General features: G+C 41.8%; 1 protein-coding gene across 2 annotated transcripts in view; it reads left to right on the forward strand.

Annotated features, from left to right (window-relative positions):
- The window catches only part of APBB1IP (amyloid beta precursor protein binding family B member 1 interacting protein), a 232,280-nt gene extending 211,236 nt beyond the window's left edge, over nucleotides 1–21,044 (forward strand). For both annotated transcript variants that reach the window (XM_063607304.1, XM_055092506.2), the window contains exons 13-16: nucleotides 13,304–13,402; nucleotides 13,928–14,042; nucleotides 15,493–15,596; nucleotides 20,198–21,044. In XM_063607304.1, coding sequence (XP_063463374.1) covers nucleotides 13,304–13,402; nucleotides 13,928–14,042; nucleotides 15,493–15,596; nucleotides 20,198–20,725 — 846 coding nt within the window. In that variant the 3' untranslated portion in view covers nucleotides 20,726–21,044. The remainder of the gene's footprint in view (nucleotides 1–13,303; nucleotides 13,403–13,927; nucleotides 14,043–15,492; nucleotides 15,597–20,197) is intronic.
- Nucleotides 21,045–24,063: the final 3,019 nt, after the last annotated feature.

The following is a 24,063-nucleotide window of genomic DNA, read 5'->3' on the forward strand; positions in this document are numbered from 1 at the left end:
ATGGGCATTTAGGTTGATTCTACATCTTAGCTATTGTGAACAGTGCTGCAATAAACATGAGAGGCAGGTGTCTCTTTGACATATTGATTTCATTTCCTTTGTATATATACCCAACAGTGGAAATACTGGATCATATGGTAGATGTATTTTCAGTTTTTTGAGGCACCTCCATACTGTTTTCCGTAATGGCTAGACTAATTTACATTTCTGCCAATGGTGCATAAGAGTTCTTGTTTTTCCACATCCTTGTCAGCATTTGCTATTTTTTGTCCTTTTATCATAGCCATTCTAATTGGGATGATGCAAAATCTCATTGTAGTTTTGATTTGCATTTCCTTGATGGTTAGTGATGTTAAGCATTTTAAAAATTCCTATTGGCCCTGTGTATGTCTTCTTTGGTGAAATATCTATTCACGTCTTTTGTCCATTTTTAAAAAATTGGATTATTTGGGTTTTTTGCTAGTGAGTTATATGAGTTCCTTATATATTCTTCTTATTAACCCTTAGTCAAATGTATAATTTGCAAATATTTTTTCTCATTCTGTAGGTTGTCTCTTTACTCTGTTGATTGTTTTCCTTGCTAGGCAGATTCACAGTTTTGGGTCTTTCTTTTTGTTGGTTTGTTTGTTTGTTTTGCTTTGTTTTGTTTTGTTTTTTTGAGACACAGTTTCGCTCTTGTTGACCAAGCTGGAGTGCAATGGCATGATCTCAGCTCACTGCAACCTCCGCCTCTCGGGTTCAAGCAATTCTCCTGCCTCAGCCTCCCGAGTAGCTGGGATTACAGGAACGCGCCACCACTCCCAGCTAATTTTTTTGTATTTTTTAGTAGTGATGGGGTTTCACCATGTTAGCCAGGCTGGTCTCGAACCCCTGACTTCAGGTGATTCGCCTACCTCGGCCTCTCAAAGTGCTGGGATTACAGGCATGAGCCACTGCGCCCGGCCAGTTTTGGGTCATATATTAACTAATCTATTTTGGGTCGATTTTTGTTTATGGTGAGAAATAGGGGTCAAGTTACATGCTTTGCATGTAGATATCCAGTTAACCCAACACTGTTTATTGAAGAGACTATCTTTCCCTCAATGTGACTTTTTTGGTTTGTTTTTCTTCTTCTTTTTCTTTTGTGGGGGACACCTTTGTTGAAAATCAGTTGGCTCTAAATGCATTGATTTATTTCTGGACTGTCTATCTTGTTCCATTGGTCTATGTGTCTGTTTTTATGCCAATACCACACTGCTATAGATTTGTAGTATATTTTGAAATCAGTTTGTGACTCCTCCAGCATCGTTCTTTTTGCTCAAGGTTGCTTTGGCTATTTGGAGTCTGTGTTTCCACATAAATTTGAGGATTGCTTTTTTCTATTTCTGTGTGAAGTATGACATTAAAATTTTTTTTTATTATTATACTTTAAGTTTTAGGGTACATGTGCACAACGTGCAGGTTAGTTACATATGTATACATGTGCCATGTTGGTGTGCTGCACCCATTAACTCGTCATTTAACATTAGGTATGTCTCCTAATGCTATCCCTTCCCCCTTCCCCCGACCCCACAACAGGCCCCGGTGTGTGATGTTCCCCTTCCTGTGTCCATGTGTTCTCATTGTTCAAGGGATTGCTTTGAATCTGTAAATTGCTTTTGGTAGCATGGACATTATAACAATATTAATTCTTCCAATTTATGAACACGGGATATCTTTCCATTTATATCCTCTTCACCTTCTTTTATCACTGTTTTATAGTTTTCATCATAGAGCTCTTTCTCCTCCTTGGTTAAATTTATTTCTAGGTATTTTATTTTTGTGTAGGTATTGTAATGGGATTGCTTTCTTGATTTTCAGATAGTTGGCTACTGTTGCATAGAAATGCTACTAATTTTTGTATGCCGATTTTCTATCCTGAAACTTTACTGCATTTGTTTATTAGTTCTAACAGTTTTTTTGGTGGAGTCTTTGAGATTTTCTACATATGAGATCATGTTGTCTGCAAACAGAGACCATTTGACTTCCTCCTTTCCAATTTGGATGCCTTTTCTTTCTTTGTCTTGCCTAGTTGGTCTCGCTAAGAGTTCCAGTACTATGCAGAATAGTAGCAGTGAAAGTGGGCATCCTTATCTTGTTTGAGATCTTAGGGAAAAAGCTTCTAATTTTTTCCCATTCAGGGTGATGTTGGCTGTGGGTTTAACATACATAAACTTTATTACGTTGAAGTATGTTTCTTCTATACCTAATTTGTTGAGATGCTGAATTTTTGTCAAATGCTTTTTCTGCATCTGTTGAAATAAGCATTTGGTTTTTAATCTTTATTCTGTTAATGTGATGTGTCACATTTATTGATTTGTATATGCTAAACTATCCTTGTATTGCTGGGATGAATCCCATTTGATCACGATGAATGGTCTTTTAAATATGCTATTTAATTTGGATTGCTAGTATTTTTTTGAGGACTTTTGTATCTATGTTCATCAGGGATGTTGGCCTGAAGGTTTTCTTTTTTGTTGTGTCCATGTTTGGTTTTGGAATCGGGATAATGTAGGCCTCATAGAATGAGTTTGGAAGAATTTCCTCCTTTTCAATTTTCTGAAATAGTTTGTGAAGAATTAGTCTTTATATGTTTCTAGAACTCAGCAGTGAAGCCATCAGGTCCTGGGCTTTTCTTTGATAAGAGACTTTTTATTACAGCTTCAATTTCATTACTCATTGTTGGTCTTTTTAGGTTTTCTGTTTCTTCCTGTTTCAATCATGGTAGGTTATATACATCTAGGATTTTAGTCATGTTTTCCTAGGTTTCCCATTTTGTTAGTGTGTAATTATTTATAGTAGTTTTTATGATCTTTTGTATTTCTGTAGTATCAGTTGTAATGTCTTTCTTTTCATCTTTCATTTTATTTCTTTCAGTCATCTTTCTTTTTTTCTTAGACTAGCTAAAGGTTTCTCAATTTTATTTTTTCAAAAAACTTACTCTGTTTTATTAATATTTGTGTTTTAGCCTCTTTTAGCCTTAATATTTCTTTTTCAAATGAATGAAATTAATCTCTATTTCATTTATTTGTGCTCTGATCTTTATTATTTCTCTTCTCCTACTAATTTGGGGTTTAGTTTGTTCTTATTTTTTCTAGTCCTTGAGATGCATCATTAGATTGTTTATTTGAGAGCTTTCTTTGGCTGAAAAAGTCTTTATCTCCTTCATTTCTGAAGAATAGCTTTTCTGGGTACAGTATTCTTGAGTTTTTTTTTAATCTTTTTTTTTATCTTTCATCACTCTGAATATATTGTCCCACTCTCTCTTGGCCTGCAAGGTTTCTGCTAAGTCTGCTGCCAGGCATATTAGAATTCCCTTATGTGTTATTTGCTTTTTTTTTTCTTGCTGCTTTCAGGTGCATCGCTTTGTCTTTGACCTTTGAGAATTTGATTATGATATATATTGGAGTATTCTTATTTGGGTTGAATCTGATTGGTGACCTTTGACCTTCCTGTGCCTGGATATTTGTATCTTTCTTCTGATTTGGAAGCTTTTCTATTATTATTTATTTGAATAAGCTTTCTATCCCTTTTCATTGTTTACTCTCTCTTTAATGTTAGTGACATGTAGATTTGCTCTTTTGATGATGTCCCATGGGTCATGTAATTTTTTCTTTATTCCTTTTCATTTTTTTCCTTTTTTCTCCTTTCACTATGTATTTTCAAATAGCCTGCCTTCAAGCTGACTGATTATTCTGCTTGATCAATTCTGCAGTTGATGTCCTGTGTTTCATTTTTCATTTTGTTTGTTATACTTTTCAGCTCTAGGATTTGTTTGTTTTTTTTAATTATTTCTATTTATCTGATGAATGTTTCTGATAAATTTCTGAATTGCTTCTCTGTGTTTTCTTGAAGTTTGCTGAGTTTTGTTATAACAGCTATTTTTGAATTCTTTGTCTGCCAGATAGCTGGCACCTCTTTTTGTCCATTTAGTGAGACCATGTTTTCTAGGCTATTCTTACTCCTTGTAGACATTGGGCTCTGTCTTTGCATTGTTGAGTTAGGTATTTATTTCAGTCTTCCCTGTCTGGATTTGTTTATGACCGTTCTTTTTTAGTGGACGTATGCAGAAATTGTGAGCAGATTGACTTTTGTATGTCATTTCAGCACTAGAGGGCCTCCTAAGTCCAGGTTAGACCCGAATCCTACACTAACTCTGCCGAGGATACACTGTTCAAACTGCATGGGCCCTGGGAGACCCACAGAGGGCCCACTGGATGGTGTGGGAAAGCCGGTCAGGCTCTCAGGTCCAGAGGTTCTGTGGACCATGCCTCCCACAGCACAGCATAAACAGCCCATCTGGTGTATCATCACATCTGGCAGGGATGGTGAGCCACTGCCAAATTTGTCCACCTGGCTGCTGCTAGCCCCACTCCCTCTCTTTGTCCCTTGCTGGCCTCACGTGTTTCAGCCCCGTTGGTACTTGGTACTCACAGTGCTCTCCATAGGCCCATGCAGAAGCAAGCCTCCCACAGAAGGACCCAGTGTGGTAAGAAACCTGAGTGTGAGTCCGGGGGGACTTTCCATGTGTGGGTACCGCAGTGGCTCAGGGGAGGGGCAACATAGTCAGGGGAAACCATCCCCTTACCGTCCAACTGCGGTTTCACTCATTTTTGCAGTCCAGCGGGGCTTCCCAGTCTCACTCACGGTCAGTTTCCTTAGCCCTCATAAAGGCACTTTCGTGCGTGGATAGAAGCCGTTCCTTCATGCATTCTTTCTCATTCCATTCTGGGGCTAGATGCAATGGGGCAGAAGTAAATATCTTCCAGGAGAAATTATGTTTCTATGGAGACCTGTTAGGAAGTAGTGGAATATCATGCAAGGAGCGCTGGAATTCTGCCCCATCGCTCACCTGCTTCCTACCCCTTACTCAGCTATATTTTTCTTTATAGTATTTTTCACAATGAAAAATTATATTACTTTAGTGTTTTGTATTTTTATTGGCTTTCTCCCATAGTAGAATATAAATGTCATGAGAGCAAGGACTTTTTCTATTGTGTTCACTATTGTATTCCAGAGCTTGGAGTGATATTTGACACATTGTAAATGCTTAATACATATCAGATGAATGGATAGATTAATGGATGGGTGGATGGACAGATGGGTGGGTGGATGGATGGATGGATGGATGGAATACAGATCAAAGCCCCTTGTACCATTGTGTCCTTCAAAACATGGTTCAGGCCAGGCACAGTGGCTCATGCCTATAATCCCAGCACTTTGGGAGGCCAAGGCAGAAGGATCGCTTGAGCCCAGGAGCTCGAGACCAGCCTGAGCAACATATCAAGACCCCATCTCTACAGAAAAACTTTTAAAATCAGCAGGGTGTGGTAGCATGCACCTATAGTTCCCACTACTCAGAAGGCTGAGGCAGGAGGTTCCCTTGAGCCCACATTCAAGGTTGCAGTGAGTTATGATCACACTACTGCACTCCAGCCAGGGCAACAGAGTGAGATTCTGTCTCTAAAGAAATGCTTAATTAGCTGGGCTCTGTGGCCCATGTGTGTAATCCCAGCATTTTGGGAGGTCAAGGCAGGAGGACCACTTGACCTCAGGAGTTCGAGACCAGCCTGGGCAACATAGGGAGACCCCCGTCTCTACAAAATATTTAAAAATCAGCCTGGTGTGGTGGTGCACACCTGTAGTCCCAGCTACTCAGGAGGCTGAGGCAGAAGGATTGCTTGAGGCCAGGAGTTTCAGGGTGCCGTAAGCCACAGTCACACCGTTGCACTGTGGCCTGGGCAACAGAGCAAGACCTACCTCTAAAAAAGAAAGGAATGAAAGAAAGAGAGAAAGAAAGAAGGAAAGAAAAAAAAAGGAAGGATAAGAAAGAAAACAGAGAACAGGATTGAATGGTCCCAGTTTACTTCCTGTTTACTTCTAAATTTATCCCACGCAGTAACTCTCCTACCTCCTGACTCTCCATCTCAGAGGAAGAAGGCTCCTATCTCCAACGTGGCCTCTGGAACCACGTCGTCAGCCACTCCCTTTGGCTTCAGCATCTTCAAACCCTCTCCAGACAATTCTTCTCTTTTCCTTGGGCCACAGACATTTTCAAATATTCCTTGGTTTGGGGGCTCTAACTCACTCCCCTCAGTTGTATCTGCCCCACCTCTTCAAGCAGCACCTTTGACCTCTGTCTTCTCTTTAACTCAGACTTCCTGAGAAAGTGATGATGCCCTCCATGTCCTCAACTTGTTTCTTCTTTTTTTGAGATGGAGTCTTGCTCTGTCGCCCAGGCTGGAGTGCAGTGGCGCAATCTCAGCTCACTGCAACCTCCGCCTCCCAGGTTCAAGCAATTCTCCTGCCTCAGCCTTCTGAGTAGCTGGGATTACAGGCACCCGCCACCACACCCAGCAAATTTTTGTATTTTTAGTAGAGACAGGGTTTCACCATGTTAGTCAGGCTGGTCTCGAACCCCTGACCTCGTGATCCACCTGCCTCAGCCTCCCAAAGTGCTGGGATTACAGGTGTGAGCCACCGCGCCCGGCCTCAACTTTTATTCTCATAGTGTAATTCATTCATTCAAGAACATTCCTTTCAGCCAGGCACAGTGGCCTACACCTGTAATTCCAGCACTTTGGGAGGCTGAGGCAGGGGGATTGTTTGAAAGCAGAAGTTCAAGACCAACCTGGGCAACATTGTGAAACCTCATCTCTACAAAAAATTTAAAAACATTAGCTGGGTATGGTGGCGCACATCTGTGGTCCCAGCTCCTCAGGTGGCCGAGGTGGGAGAATCACTTGAGCCCAGGCATTGGAAGTTGCAGGGATCCATGATTGCACCACTGCACTCCAGCCTGGGCAACAGAGGCAGACCCTTTCTCTACGAATATATACATATATCTTTTGAATTTTCTTTATTCAGACTTGGGGGTACATCAGTAAACAAAACAAAGGCCTCTGGCTTTGTGGAGTTTGCATGCTAGCAGGCTTCTCCCTGAACCTCTGTGGAAACTGCTATTATTAAGATTTCCAAAGAATAGTGGCTTTCTCCAGTCCTCGTGGCATCTTTTGCATTGATGACAGCATCCTCATTTTATAGTCTTCAAACTGGACCCCTACTCTGCTTCTGCTGGTGCCTCCTCCTTCCCTACACACTGTAATGCTCTCCAGGGTCCTAAATTCAGTTCTCACCAGACTCCCCGTGCTCTCGCTGAGATCATATTCACAGACACAGCTCCAATCGTTGTCTGTGTTGGAGACAAATAATTCCTAATCCGTAGTGGACAGTCTCACCTTCTTCCCTAGCTCCACACGTGCAGTAACCACATGTCCAAGGGGTACCTCTATCATGCACACTGATTTCAACCTTTCCTCCACCCCCTGCTTTCCACAGTCCCTCAAGGATGAATGGCACCATCACCTACTCTATTCGTTTTCTGGAGCTGCCGTAACAAACTGCTGGTAACTAGATAACTTCACAGAAATTTATTTCTTGAAGAGTTCAGGAGACCAGAAGTCCCAAATCAAGGTGATATTGGAATCAGAAGTCCAAAATCAAAATCAGAGTTGCGTTCCTTCTGAGGGCTCAGAGGCAAAATCTGTTCCATGCCTCCACGCCTCTCCTAGCTTCCGGCAGCTCCCGGCAGTGCTGGCATTCCTTGGCTTGCAGCTGCGTGTGCCAATCTCTGCCTCCCTCAACATGTGACTATCTTCTTTCTTTGTCTTTGTCTGTGTCTGTTTCTTCTCTTCTTATAAGAACGTGTCATTTTGGTGGTTGTTTTTGTTTGCTTGTTTTTTGTCGGTTTTGGTGTTTTTTGTTTTCTTGAGACAGGGTCTCACTCTGTTGCTCAGGCTGAGTGTGGTGGTATGATCACAGCTCATGGCAGCCTCAACTTCCTGGGCTTAAGTGATCCTCCTGCCTCAGCCTCCCAAGTAGCTGGGACTACAGGTGCACACCACCACACCTGGCTAATTTTTTGTATTTTTTGCAGAGATGGGGTTTAGCTATGTTGCCCAGGCTGATCTTGAGCTCTTGGGCTCAAGCAATCCACCCACCTTGGCCTCCCAAAGTGCTATGATTACAGGTGTGAGCGACCACACCCGGCTTACACCAGTCTCTTTGGATTTAGAGCCCACTTTCATCAGGATGACTTCATCTTAACTTTATTACATCTGGCAATGACCCTATTTCCAAATAAGGTTACATTCATAGGTACCAGGAGTGAGTACCACAGCTTTTAGGAGGAGGGAGATAATTAAACCCATAACATCCACCTACTCTACCAAGCTAGAAACAGAGAAAGCATGCCTGATTTTCTTCCTGTCCCCATTTCTCGTTAATCTATGAGCAAGTTCTTTTATTTCCCATCAAGATCTCCCATTGAGCCCTCCCTCAGTTTGATCTTATTCTTCACTCCGGATCCATCTTCCTTATAGCCCCCAGTGACTTCCTGTGTCACTGTGCTGTTTTAAAATGTCCAGTGCCCCCCACTGCCCAGGGGATCATGTCTAGATTCTAGTTTGACTCAAGGGTCTTTACTCAGATTCCACACCAGCTTAATTTCTGCTTCTTCATTCCATGGTTTCCAGACCTCAGCCATACAGAATTTCTCCATGTTCTCCAAATATATTACAGCATTCTGTCGCTTCTTCCAAAGACCCTCTCTTGGCCCATTTTCAAACTTTTAGTATGGAACATATTATTTCATAATCACATTACATATGTGATTTGATTACATCAGGTGTTTACATACATCTCTCCCTAAAACACCTCCAGCGAGCATTGCCCAATTAACACATGAGCTCTCTTATTCCTCTTTTTGTTGTTGTTTTTTTTGTTTGTTTGTTTGAGATAGGGTCTCCTCCAGCCCAGTCTGGAGCCCAGTGGCACAATCATGGCTCACCGCAGCCTCGAACACCTGGTTCCATCTATCCTCCCACTTCAGCCTCTCTAGTAGCTGGAACTACAGGTGTGTGCAACAACACCTGGTTAATTTTTGTACTTTTTGTAGAGACAAGGTTTCACTGTGTTGCCTAGGCTGATCTCAAATTCCTAGCCTCAAGTGATCTGCCTGCCTTGGCCTCTCAAAGTGCTGGGATTACAGGTGTGAGCCACGGGGCCCTGCCTCTCTTACTCCTGTTAATGTACCTAGGAATTAGCGTATTTCTGGGCACCCAGAGATATTTATTGAACAAACAGGACCTTTGTTCTTTCACTACCTTTGGCCTTGGATAAATTGCTCACCCTCTCTCACCCTGTTTTCTTATTTCGTAAGCTCAGAGGGTCTATAAGAGCCCTTTAAGCAGTGACAGTCCACAATCGCCCTGACCTCTGTGTGCTGTTCTCATGTCCCAAGATAGCTTCTCTCTCTTTATGATCAGGAACAATCAAATCAATTGCGAAAGAGCCTGGCCAGTGACACTGCACCAGCATTTTCCTGAAACCTCTTTGCAAATGATTATTCAGCAAAAGGCTCGGTTAGGCAATAAGCTCCTTGGCAAAGTCTCAAGACACGGTGGAGAACAAGCCCAGTGACTTGCTCTATGATGTCTGCAAGGCTGAACGATTTCTGCATCACCAAGGGAGCCAGAAAGGAGCTTTTTCCCATTAGGTAGCTCATCTTAGAACCATAAAATCTGAGGATTGCTAGAGACCTTAGAGGTCATAGAATCCTCCTGTATACATCCATAGCACACATATAGTGTAAGGAAGGAATTGGTGAGACCTGACCTATAGCAAGGTTTATCACCCCATCATCAGGGGGCTGTTTTATGTTCAAAAGTCATTTTCTTTAAGGGAGTGACTACATTTTGCTCTATTTCAATGAATAACATTCTTAAGAAATTGTTTAGGGTGCTTGTTAAATGGCTAACTCTATATAAGCAGTTGCTTTGTGCATTTTGTTGCAAACACGATGAGATTTAGTCTGCTCTGGAAACTTGGCTCTCACATGACATCTACCAAAAACAATAATAGATTATCTTGAAGGTAACAATGTCAGCTTTTTAAATGTCTGAGTAGGGGGTGGGTGGAATAGCTGCTTTCTAAGAACAATTATAAACATTCAATTGCTGAAGAGACCAATGCTTGCCTCTCTTACATGACAATCAGAACACAAATGCTGTTTGTAGGTCAGAGAGCCGTGTTTCTGGTGCTGAAAGACAAGGGCATTGGTTTGGCTTTGCACATGTTATTGTTGAAGGGAATGCTGGAGGCATTTGTGGGCTGTCACATTCCAGCCAATAAGTGCTGGCTTTAATATATTTTTCATCAATATGACCTTCAGGTTAATTAAGACAACAAATCCTTTTGCTATTGGGCCATATTACCTGAGTTGATAGATATTTCCAATTTTAAGGGCCTCCAAAGAGGATCATTATTGGAGTAACATTTGCAAAAATAAAATCTAACATTCAGAATGAGGGAGTAAGCATTGAACCGCCAAAACAGTAAAATGCCCAGCAGCCGTTCAAAAGTGTTTGCTGTCATCTGCTGGCTAGACTGGAAAACTACAGCAACATTCAGGAGCCTGATGTGAAGTTGTCACCATCGGTAGAGAGAATGTTTGTGTTCCTGTTTGCTATGCCCAAGCAAATAGGAATTGACCGTTCTTCGAGCAATGGAGATGCAATTTCTGAGGCCGAGTGACCTACATAGAGAATACATATTTAAAGACAAAAATATGAGTAGAGTTTCCTCAGTTGCCTGAAAAGACCAAAGAGAGGAATTTTAAAAAAATAATTTCTGAATTTTTCCGTAGTCTCTTCCAAGTCTGGGATTTGGGTTTAATAGCTTAATACAAACACAGAAATTCTAGGTGGTTAGTCAGGAGACCCCCAGGTTCTAGTGGCGTCACAGGGAGGAATATATAGTAACCTCTCTGAGCCTCAGCTTTCTCATTTGTGAAACCAAAAATTACTAAACTCTCGTCAAGCTCTTGGAGTCTATAAAGGTCTTGTTATCCTTTCTGGACAAAGATTACAATCCCACACGCTCTTCCTGGCTGAGTCATTAGAAAGTCTAGCAGAGTGACTAGACGCTGCCAGTCAGATTCCAACTGAAGTTTAAAGACACGAGATCCTTTGCTTAGAACAACTTTGAGAATAGCCATTTCCTTGGAGGTCAGTGATTTAAGATGGAAAGCGAAAGAGAAGTGGAGAGGTCCATGCAATACCCTAAGAGAGGAATTGGACAGCTTCTCTCCTTTCCTGCCAACTGAAGAGCAGATAGATGCTTCCAGCTCTCTTGGCTTTCCATTCCACTTTCAGCACCACCAGCAAATGAGGATTATCCTAGCAGGATTAATGAATCCTCTGAGGACAGGAGGAAGAAGAAAGAGGTGGTACCACACCACACACACACACAAACACACACACACACACACACACACGATGCTTGTGGTTGTTAATTATTTTTCTACATAATAAAATGTATTATAATAAACCTTATAATGACCCATGAAAATTTACATGGCCCATATTAATATCTCAAAACCTATGTTTGGTTGCCGGCCCCTCGCCTGATGACGGTGATTTCTAACTGAACAGGAAATATTGTGCTTGTTTCTTGATTCTTCAAGTATTCTGACATCTGGACTGGAATACCTGCCATGCGCTGGCCATGTGCTAAGCACTGAGGGTCTTCAGCAGTGAATAAGACAGATGTAGTTCCCACCTTCATGGAAGACACAGTCTATCAGAGACAGACACATAAAACAGAAACTAACTGGGCTTGGTGGTTCACGCATGTAATCCCAGCACTTTGGGAGGCTAAGGTGGGAGGATCACTTGAGCCCGGGGTTTCAGCACCAGACTGGGAAACATAGCAAGAGTGTTTCTTTAAAAAAAAAAAAAAAAAAAAAAAAGCCAAGCATGGATGCATGTTTGTGGTCCCAGCGACAGAGGAGGCTGAGGTGGAAGGATTGTGTGAGCCCAGGAGTTAGAGGCTGCAGTGAGCCGTGATGGCACAACTGCACTCCAACCTGGGCAACAGAGTGAGACCCTGTCTTAAAAAATAATAAAAATTAAACCAGAAACAACAAAAGCAATGAGGACTAAGAGGAATGCAAGGAGTTTCTCTTTCACATCTGCCCATTTCCTTGTTCTCTTTGTGAGCTCCTGGAAGGCCTGTTCAGCAACCGGAACCATTGCTTAGTGCTACTTGCACTAAGTGTAATAGACAGAAATATTCCTTCTCCAGGGTGTCCATCTGGAAGCCACTGGCACACTTGGGCAGCACATAGCAGTTAAGAAGGAAAGGTCATCACAAAACTCTGAATTTTTGGAAGCAGAAAAAACCCTAGAACCAGGTTTTGGGAGTTATAAACCCACAATTCTCATAGGCATTAATTCTATGACATAAGAATTATCTCAGGTAAGTTCCCTTATTTGACAAATGGAAAAGCAGCTCAGATTTCTCATGGGGATAGAGACAAGATAGAGGTGAAAAGCTTCCAAAAGTTAAAAAGGCATAAATGAAAATTATTATTGATAATATAGTAAGAAGTGCTTACAGACAAGGGATGGTGGCTCATGCCTGTAATCCCAGCACTTTGGTTGGCTGAAGCAGGAGGATTGCTTGAGGCCAGGAGTTTGAGACCAGCTTAGGTAATATAGTGAGACTCCAATTCTACCAAAAAAAAAAAAAAAACGTTTTTTTCAATTAGCTGGACGTGGTGGTGTGCACCTGTAGTCCTAGCTACTCAGGAAGCTGAGGAGGGAGGATCTCTTGAGCCCAGGAGTTCAAGGTTTGCAGTGAGCTGTGATTGTGCCACTCCAGCCAGGACAACTCTGCCTCTAAAAACTTTTTTTAAAAAGATGTGCTTATGATAAATCATAAAACAAATTTCTTTCTTTCTTTTTTTTTTTTTTTTGAGACAGAGTCTTGGTCTGTCACCCAGGCTGGAGTGCAGTGGTACAGTCTCAGCTCACTGCAACCTCCACCTCCCAGGTTCAAGCATTTCTCCTCCCTCAGCCTCCCGAGTAGCTGGGACTACAGGCACCCGCCACCACGCCCAGCTAATTTCTTTTTCTTTTGTTCTTTTTTCTTTTTGGATTTTCAGTAGAGACGGGGTTTCACCACGTTGGCCAGGCTGGTCTCGAACTCCTGACCTCAAGTGATCTGCTCGCCTCGGCCTCCCAACATATAACAAATTTCTTAAATCCTTTCAAAATTTAGTCATTTTTAAAAGTTATCTTCCTAATCTTAACATTACAACCAGTAATTTTTGCCACATAAATCACATATATTGTTAGAGATTTTTTTTTAATTTCCTGACAGGTGCTTTGACCTCCTAATACATGACAAGTGAATACATTGTCTCGAAACTGCTTCTTTCTAGCACCCCCAAATTCAGAAGGAGTCCCAGTATATCAAGTATCTCTGCTGTGATGACGCAAGAACCCTTAACCAGTGGGTCATGGGAATACGGATAGCCAAGGTGAGAGAGCGTTCGGACTTCACCCTGTCTTGAACTTGCCAGCCAACTTCCTGACCCGGGCACAGCCTTCCTGGTACTGTGAAACAGCTGGCCCACCCTTGGGTTCAGCCACAGACATTATCAGGTTTATTCGCCCAGTGGGTTTTCTAAATGGGAGGAGCGATAGAAACACGAACCTCTCCAGTAACCGGATATTTACTCATAGCGAGTATTGCAGGCTTAGTGTGCAATTAAAAAACGCAAGATGGAACCTGTGATCGAGTTACATAAAGACACACGTAATCAGAACTGAGCAAAGCTCTCTCTAATATGTAGGTGAAAAAATTAACTGACTCTGTTAATCTGGAAAATGATTGAATGTGTATTTGTTAAATTTTAATGGAAATATCCAAAAAACCAACTCAGACAAGTGGTGAACAGAGTAGCCGTGGAGTATTTATTTCTTCTGTATATGTATATTGCAATTGAGTGCAGAATTTGGGATACATGGATTCCTTTCCTTCTTCCTTTGTGTTCTCTCCCCAGTATGGGAAGACTCTCTATGATAACTACCAGCGGGCTGTGGCAAAGGCTGGACTTGCCTCTCGGTGGACAAACTTGGGGACAGTCAATGCAGCTGCACCAGCTCAGCCATCTACAGGTACTAAGTGGAGGAGAAATTCCAACACATATTCAAAGCTTGGTGCTTCAGTTCAAAATGTATCCAATACATCTATACAAACAGGACTTTGTAGACAGCATTCAGAATATGTTTCTCACCTGATGATCAGGCTCAAACTCCCCGACTCAGCCCAGCCCTCACACACCCATATAACATCTGTTTTCTTTTTCTTTTCTTTTTTTTTTTTTTTTGAGACTCTCTCGCACTGTTGCCCAGGCTGGAGTGCAGTGGCGGGATCTCAGCTCACTGCAAGCTCCGCCTCCTGGGTTCACACCATTCTCCTGCCTCAGCCTCCTGAGTAGCTGGGACTACAAGCGCCCGCCACCATGCCTGGCTAATTTTTTGTATTTTTAGTAGAGACAGGGTTTCACCGTGTTGGCCATGGTGGTCTTGATCTCCTGACCTCGTGATGCACCTGCCTCAGCCTCCGAAAGTGCTGGGATTACAGGCGTGAACCATTGCACCTGGCCTGTTTTCTTTTTCTCCTTTGCTTTTTTTTTTTTTTTTGGAGGTAAGGTCTTGCTCTGTCACCCAGGCTGGAGCCCTGTATCTATTTTAAGCGCCTTTTAACAAAGCTTTGACCACTTCTTTCGTGATATTCTGTGGATAAGGTGCTGATCTCCTGTTTACAGTGAGCTAGTAGGTAGATGTTTCTTATCAAAGTACAAACATTGTATCAGTCCAAGGCTCCATTAGTGCCCAGAAAACTGTTCACACCAAGAATAAGATTATGCCCTGGTGTTTTGATGTCTTGCACCCAATCCTGGACAGCACATTTTAAGGTAACATGAGTCAAAGTTCTGTGTCAAAAGGACAAATTAAAAGGCAGGAAAATAAAATAGCATACCAGGACTTTTGGGGGGAAAAACCGCATCTAATTCCAGATTATTTCAAGGACCCCCACATTTTGCCCGAATTTCTGTCTGTTGTTTCTGTGTCCAATGTACTTTTTGTTGAGGACGATGTTAAAGAGTTGTTCCTGTACCTGTACTCAGTGTGGTATGAAACTGGATAAGTACATTTTTAAAAAATCAAGAAGAATTTTTAAAAATATGTTTTCAAGGTTTATTCTTCAATTACTGAAAAGTTTTTAAAAGTAAAACATATTGTTACTCTCCAGGATCCCAGTTAGTCCAGACCCTCCTCGGTGGGCTTTATCAAATACCGTACTCACCTTCCTGATCTTTTTGCTGAATCTCACATAAAGTTTTGTCACGGAACCTCAGATTTTTCTTAAGGTTTTGTGTACCATGCCATGCCTGTGAGTTGCTCTCTTTGCTTTGTTTTTATTTTTGTTTTTTTGTAAGAACTAGCCAACAAGTAGCTTTCTTTGCTTTAGAGATGCAAACTGCTTTGTATTTTCAGATCGACTTTCAAGAATGTTGAAAATGCTTTACTCGCTCTTCTTTTCTCACTTCTTCCCTCTCAGGACCTAAAACAGGCACCACCCAGCCCAATGGACAGATTCCCCAGGCTACACATTCTGTCAGTGCTGTTCTCCAAGAGGCCCAGAGACATGCTGAAACATCGAAGGTAAAACCAGCAAGCAGCTGACCCCTATAAGCCATGTTCTAAACCATTCACATTATTCCAGTAACTGCTCTTTTAAAAAGAGAAAATAAGCTGAGTGCAGTAGCTCACACCTGTAATCCCAGAACTTTGGGAGGCTGAGGCAGGAGGATCATTTGAGCTTCAGTTTGAGACCAGACTGGGCAATATAGCGAGAGCTTGTCTCTACTAGAAAAAAAAAAATTAGCCAGGCATGGTGGCATGCACCTGTAGTCCCAGCTACTGGGGAGGCTGAGGTGTTTGACTTGCTTGAGCCCAGGAGGTTAAGGCGGCAGTGATCTGTGATTGCGCCACTGCATTCCAGCCTGGGCGACAGAGTAAGATCCAGTCTTAAAAAATAAATAAATAAATAAATAAATAAATAAATAAATAAATAGAAAATGCAGTTCCAACAACTGAGAAGTTACTACAATTTAATTTAGTTGATTGCTTGATATTTGTAATCTTAAAGTTACATATGCTAGAATCAAAAGTTAAAACCAGCTATCATCACACTGCTTAGGAAAAATGTAAGCATTTCCTTTAAACTCTGGAGTTAATTAGCTATGTTTACTTTGACCAAAGTGGTTTTCTTGGTTTAGTCAAGTGATTTTAGCCCTCTCTGATAGTAGCACATCCAAGTTTTAAACCCATGGGATTTTACTTGCCTTTTTTGAATAAAATAGGGCAACTAGTAGTCTGAAGCCCTATATGAAGTGCTAACTGGCCCCCAAAATCAGATTAGAAGACTGCTAAAAGAGTTACATTATAAATAGGGCTGGGCACAGTGGTGAGCACCTGTAGTCCCAACTACCTGGGATGCTGAGGCAGGAGGATCCCTTGAGCCCAGGAGTTCAAGGCTGCAGTGAGCTCTGGTTGCACCACTGCACTCCAGCCTGGGTGACAGATAAAGACCCTGTCTTAAAAAAAAGAAAAAAGATAAAAAAGGGTTACACTAAAAATGTGTATTTTCTGTTTTCCCCATTAATATCCTTCCTACATACATCCCCAGGTGATGGAGGAGAAAATACATTGTAAAATAATAGCCAAATTGGTATAATTCTCCATAAAATTTTTTCAACCGAATAGATCAGTGAAGATTCCTTTAAATCTATCTTAAAATCATAACTAATAATTATTATTTAGTTACTAATTTAGTTCAAAACTTCTCAGCTGACTGTATATATTCTGTTGAATATTTCTCTTGTGTGATTCAAAACAACCTTAAATAACTGTGACAATAGCATATCACCCAGCTAGGACAGGCAGGGTGCTTCACTTCAACAATTTTTCACTTCTTTCACCCCTTCATTTTGTCCATCAGCCAGTGGTGAAAACAACTAAATATTGGTATTTATCGAACTTCTTATAATTTTGACAACCACTGCAGACCTTTAAAAGTTGTATTTCTTTAATGTTCTCATTATCTTCTCAAGCCTGACAATCTCCTCATGCGATGTGCTTTCAGCTACTATTATTTTCATTATTTCTGTAATGCCAATTGAAGGACAGCATTTAAAAATGCTGAAAGAAATAAAAGAATCTCAGAATAGAAATCACTTAACTACATGTGAACACCAATTCCCAAGCTGCCTGTTCAGAAATTTAAATAAAAAGAAAAAATACATCACCAGTTAAAGAGCTTATCATGTGAAGTAAATAAACTAAATAAAATAGAAACTAAATCAGAAGGCACTTTATTAGAAAAAAATTCCAAATTTAATCTTCAATGGTAAGAGGCCACTAAGCAGAGAATGAAATGAACTGGAACCCTGATAAACTGTAAATTGAAATGATAATTATCACTAAAACAGAGGGATTCAATCCAGCTGCCTGGGGACGTTTCATTATATAAATTATTATTATCTATTCCAGTATTGGCAGAGGAAGCGCTATGCATCTATTAGACTTAGGCCAAATTTGGCGTGCTGGTTTCTACCAATAGCACATGCTGGTGATTTTACTTTTCAGAACTCACATATTTATCTCATTTGATCTCATCACAACCTGAGACACGAGTCATAATGAGGACTATGGGGCTAATTTTATATCCAGTGAACCAGCCAAGTTTCATGCAGTTGAGAAATGCTAAACTGTCCAGACGTCGTGGCTCACGCCTGTAATTCCAACACTTTGGGAGGCCGAGGCAGGCGGATCACCTGAGTCCAGGAGTTGGAGACCAGAGTGGCCAATATGTAGAAACCCTGTCTCTACAAAAAGTACAAAAATTAGCTGGGGGTGTTGGCACATGCTTGTAATTCCAGCTAATCCGGAGGCTGAGACATGAGGATTGCTTGAGCTCGGGAGGTGGAGGTTGCAGTGAGGGGAGATCCTGCCACTGTACTCCAGCCTTGGTGACAGAACGAGACTCTGTCTCAAAATAAATAAATAAATAAATAAATAAATAAATAAATAAATAGAAATTAAATAAATAAATAAATAGAAATAAAATAAAGAAAAGAAAAAGTAAACTTATTAGAGACCAGATGTCCTGTCCTGATTCCTGGCCCACCACACTGCCTTCCCTGAAGCTGTGAGGCCAGCTGGAGCCAAGCTTGTAATCGGCTCCTCCCTAGAAGCCCACAGTCCTGGCAAAATGGACCTGTGTTCTCAGCTCACCAACACAAGGAGACATTGTCCCCAAAATCAGGCAGAAAGGTCTTTGCCAGGCAACATATCCTTTGTGCCTACGTTTGCACAAAGCTTACCTGTAGCCAAGAGAGAACTATTTCCATTCACTCTTCCCCTTCCATCTCCTTCATCCTAATCAAAGTAGGACATTTAAGCCAGGAGACTGTGTGAAGGTTTTGGGAAGTCCTCAACCCCCAGGAGTTGCTGTGTGTTTCTACTGTGTGTTGTGTGGAATAGGAGCAAGATAATTTTACAGATGCTTACTCCTGACACGAGCTTCACAACCAGCTCAACTCAGACCAAGAAAAAATGTATCCCTTCCTATATGACGAGGACTCTGGTGGCTTGGCTTGAGAACCAAGGAGTGAAGTCATTTGGCTTCCATTTTGAAGGAATGAATGAGCTGAGGGTGGTTTATAGACTGAGCCAACCCCACAAGAGATACACCACGAAAGCCCCTTTAGAGACACACAGCAACTCCTGGATAAGGCAAGTTCCAAGGAAGTGATACTCATATGATCTAAATACGATCTAAACACCTCATTGAACATAGCCAGATCTTCCATTTATAGGAGACTTGGTAGACGAGTGCCACAGGGTAACTGAACCCAGGTTTGGCTGCTCACCACTTAAAAGCCAGACTCAAGAGATTAGGGATGATGGGAGGAAAAGGTGGTTTATTTGGAAAGCCAGTAACACCATGAAGATGGTGGACTAGTGTTCTAAAGTGCAATCTTAAATTTTTCAGGCTAACTGGAGGATTTTAATGGGTGTGGGATATGGGGAAGAGGAGAGAGTTGGGGAGAGAGTTGAGATCAAAAGATGACCAGAGACTGCAGGCATCTGGGTGCCAACAAGGGTCCAAAGAGGTTGGGAACTACTCTGTCCTTGGTCAGGTTACAATGGTCATATAAATCTTTAACAAAACATAGTTAGTTGTTTACTTCTTTAATCCCAGAGTTAGTTTTTAAAACTACATGATTGCTGGGTTTGCATATTTATATCAGTGCTCTAAAATTATCCTATGTGCAGGAATGGGTAAAGGCCACTTTAAACAAAAATGAAGTAAGTTACATTCGTTTTTTTTTTTTTTGCTATTCCACCGTGACAACAGGAAATACTGTTAAAGTCCATTTGGGCCAGGTGGGGTGGCCGTAATTCCAGCTACTTAGGAGGCTGAGGCAGGAGGATCACTTGAGGCTAGGAGTTTGAGACTAACCTGGGCAACACAGCGAGACTCCATCTCTAAAAATATAGAGAGAGAGAGAGACATAGTCTCGTTGTGTTGCCCAGGCTGGAGTGCAATGGCATGATCTCAGCTCATTGCATCCTCCACCTTCCAAGTTAAAACAATTATTATGCCTTAGCCACCCCAGTAGCTGGGACTACGGGCGTGTGCCACCATGCCAGGCTAATTTTTGTATTTTTAAAGGAGAAAAGGTTTCACCATATTGCTCAGGTTGGTCTTGAACTCCTGGACTTACGTGATCCACCTGCCTGGGCTCCCCAAGTGCTGAGATTATAGGCATGAGCCACCATGCCCAGCCAAAATATTAAAAAATTAGAAAAATGATTATTTTTAATTTTAAAGACCATTTAGAATAATTGCCTTATTCCAGAACAAAGATGAGCTCATGACCAACCAGGAGTCTCAGTGACTGAGGGACAGAGGCTCCCCAGGGGGCGGACAGAGACTCACATATCTATGGCATGGTCCTGTCCACTAGGGCTGTTTTGTCCACTGGGGCTGTCTTGAGAATAAGGAATGCTACTCGGGAGGTCGAGGCAGGAGGATTGCTTGAGCTCGGGAGGTCGAGGCTGCAGTAAGTCCAGATCGCGCCACTGCACTCAGCCTGGGCGACAGAGTGAGACCCCGTCTCCATTAATTAATAACAATAAATTTAAAATTTCAAAAATTAAAAAAAAAAATGAATGCTACTGTCACTCGGTTGCAGGATAAGAAGCCAGCCCTCGGGAACCACCACGACCCGGCAGTGCCCCGGGCCCCGCACGCCCCCAAGTCCAGCCTGCCCCCGCCCCCTCCGGTGCGGAGGTCCTCAGACACCAGCGGCAGTCCCGCCACGCCCCCCAAGGCCAAGGGCACAGGCGGCGGGGGCTTGCCCGCCCCACCCGACGACTTCCTGCCGCCGCCGCCACCGCCGCCGCCCCTCGATGACCCTGAGCTCCCGCCGCCGCCCCCGGACTTCATGGAGCCGCCCCCAGACTTCGTGCCTCCGCCCCCGCCGTCGTACGCAGGGACCGCGGGCTCAGAGCTGCCCCCGCCGCCGCCGCCGCCGCCCGCGCCCGCCCCCGTCCCCGTCCCCGACTGCGCCAGGCCGCCCCCCGCGGTGGCCAAGAGGCCTCCTGTGCCCCCCAAGAGGCAAGAGAACCCAGGGCACCCCGGCGGGGCAGGAGGCGGGGAGCAAGATTTCATGTCAGACCTCATGAAAGCTTTGCAAAAGAAGAGAGGCAACGTGTCCTAGGGACGGGCGTGATGAGTGTGCCAGAGGGAGAAGCATCGCTGACCCCGAGCGCAGGTTTTGCTAGCAGATTGCCCTGACATCTTGTTCATTTCAGATAAAATGTGATGGGAAACTTCTCACTGTTGTGCTCAAGTACAGGCATAACCATTAACCCAGTAGAGTTCAGAATATCTGCCCAAATGTACATATCGTTCCCATGTATTTTAGCCTAAATGGAATGTATCTTCCCTTCCAAGCTGCCTAAAGTGCTGTTTTAGGTTCATTTATTTTATTATGTTCAGAAGCATCAAATGAATAAAAGTTAAACGTTTTTCCGGAAGACGGTATTTCTAGAAAGATTATTGGGTCAATCTATCTTGAGATCAACACTATAATTAAAAATAGCTTTCAACATCCCATGCCTTCTTAAGTCTTGGTGACCTCAGATAGATTTTCGTATCTATCTCTATAACCTTTAGAATTTGCAGGAAAATCGAGAGAGGAAAACGAGAAAACATGACAAGCAGAGCCTGTTTCCTTTCTCTGAGATTCCGTGGCTTGATTGATTGGAGTCCTGGACACTGGCTGTTTTGGTTTTGCTTTTATAATGCTTGAATAACAGTAATTGAAAAAAATAGTTATTTAGATAGTTTTTGAATTCTCTGTTATTACAATGCTGTTAGTATCCTGTAAATAAAAATGTAGGGGCAGGAAAAGGCAATCATATATATATTCTTCAACCTGAAATGTTTTCCCTCAGAGATAAGTTTAATGCCCAATTTATCCTAGGTTCTTGGTACCTATATCTCTTCTCTTTCAAATTGGCTTCTGATAGGCCTTTTACATTTTCTTAGTTTTATTTACATCGCTCTGTTTTTGTTTTTGTATTTTTGTGGGGTTTTTTTTTAAAAACTGTAAAACTCAAAATCTTAAAATGAGTGGAAAATCATAATGCATTTTTTTAAATAAAGGAAGATAATTAATGCTATGTTTTAATATTTGGAGAAAAGTAAGCTCTAAATCATGCTGTGTCAACTCATGGGCTGCAGGTGGCCCAGGACCCCTTTGAATGCTGCCCAATACAAATTAAAATATTATAGCTCTTGGCAGGGTGTGGTGGCTCACACCTATAATCCTAGCATTTTTGGGAGGTGGACTCAGATGGATGACTTGAAGTCAGGAGTTTGAGGTCAGCTTGGCCAACATGGCAAAACCTTGTCTGTACTAAAAATACAAAAATTAGCCGGGTGTGGTGGCGCACGCATGTAATCCCAGCAACTCCAGAGGCTGAGATGGGAGAGTCCCTTGAATCCAGGAGGCAGACACTGCAGTGAGCTGAGATCATGCTACTGCACTCTGTCCTGGGAGATGGAGCGAGACACTGTCTCAAAAACATTATGAGATTTTTCTCCATTTTTTTGTGTTGTTGTTCATCACCTATCATCGCTAATGTTAGTGCATTTTATATGTAGCCCAAGACAATTCTTCCAGTGTGGCCCAGGGAAGCCACAAGATTGGACACCCCTGCAGTCTAAATGAACCTTTAAAATGAAAAAAAAAAAAAAGAATAGTTTTAAAACCAAAATATTTAGTAATTAAAACTGGCAGGGTGCTCTTAATTTTTTCTGGAGCATATGCTTGAAATAGGATAGAAGGTAAATTTGCTTTACGTTCAATTTAATCCCATGAACAGTAACTCTCCCCAGTTCTCATTTTATTATGTTCCTTTGACATTAGATGCGGTAAAAATGCTGCTTTTCTGATACCCAACTAAATCATGGTCATTATGCAGATCTCTGGGACAATACAGGAAAGATGTCAGCAAAGAGAGGTGAAAATTGTCAGAATCAAAATGGAGTCACTTACGTTAAGAAAATGCTGACAAATAGAGCCAGCCAAGTCCATGAAACGAGAGTTTTCATGAGGATAATATTCGGTGATTTTCACTCAAGTGTAATGCAATCTTTGGTGTCTGGCTGAAAGGTCTGTACAAGTATTACGTATACCTGAGTAGGATTATTTAGATCCTGAAAATGCAGCAAAATTTGTTTCTTTATGAAAAGTTTAGTGAGATATTTGTATGTGGTGCAGGGGGTGGAAAAACCGGAGTGAAATTGGGAACTAGAGAAGGAGTACGTGGATAATAATATATGTTATGAATAATAATATATAAGCAATAATATAGGACAGTAATCCTGTATCACAGCTTATAAAAACTCAGTAATTTCTTGTATAATGCTTCTAATGGGGCATTGCAATAGGCCAACTGCAATACAAACCGCAGCATTTGGTAGAGTTTACAGAAAACATGATTTAACTTTAGTTCATGATAGAATGTGAACTAAGATTTTACAGTAGGTCCTCAAGGAGGAGAATGAACATTTAAGCCTCGTATTTTGTTTGATCATGGGAATCTTGGCTGGTGTGATACTGAAATGACCCAATTCCATGATAATTGAGGCTTCGAAGTGTGTTTAAGACTTACGGCTTGATGTGTGATCCATTTTTACAGATGGTTTATGTGTACTTGGGTACAATGTACATGTTCTTTAGAACAAGCTTGTGAAGCATGTTGCACAAATCTTCTGCCTGCAGCCTGTTATCTGGTCTGTCGCATCCATCAATTACTAAGAAGAATGTTTTAAAATCTTCTGAGGGCAAATTTGTCAGTATCTTTTCATTGTTCTGGCAAATTGTGCTTTATATATTCCGACACTGTTTATTATTAAGTGTAAACAAAAATTACGTATGTGACTTCCTGGTGAATTGAACCGTCCATCACCATGCAATGTTTTCTGCTTTTTGTCTTGTACTCATGCAGCTGTACTGTCTTTTTTCAGGTATTTGCCTGACGAATCTATTCATGCACTTTCAAACCCTTCATGCCTTTATGTTCTACATTTGCCACTTGTAAATGACATATAAGCAGATTTTGTTGTGTTTATATCTAGTTAGTAATTATTATCTTTTAACTGCAAGTTTATTCTTTTTAAATTTTCTAATTTTCTTTTTTTTTCTTTTTATTTTTAGAGACAGGGTCTCATTCTGTCACCCAGGCTGGAGGGCAGTGGTGCAATCATGGCTCACTGCAGCCTCAACCTTCTGGGCTCAAGCCACCCTCTTGCCTCAGCCTTCCAAGTAGCTAGGACTACAGGCTCATACCACCATGCCCAGCTAATTTTTTTTTTTTTTTTTTAGTAGATATGGGGGTCTCACTATGTTGCCTAGGCTGGTCTCTAACTCCTGGCCTCAAGCAATTCTTTTGTCTTAACCTCCCAAAGCGCTGGAATTACAGACATGAGCCAAAACGCCCAGCCTATTATTTTTACTCTGAATGTGATTATATAATTTGTTTTTAA

Source organism: Pan paniscus, chromosome 8 (genome assembly GCF_029289425.2).
Source record: "Pan paniscus chromosome 8, NHGRI_mPanPan1-v2.0_pri, whole genome shotgun sequence".
NCBI classification, from domain to species: domain Eukaryota; kingdom Metazoa; phylum Chordata; class Mammalia; order Primates; family Hominidae; genus Pan; species Pan paniscus.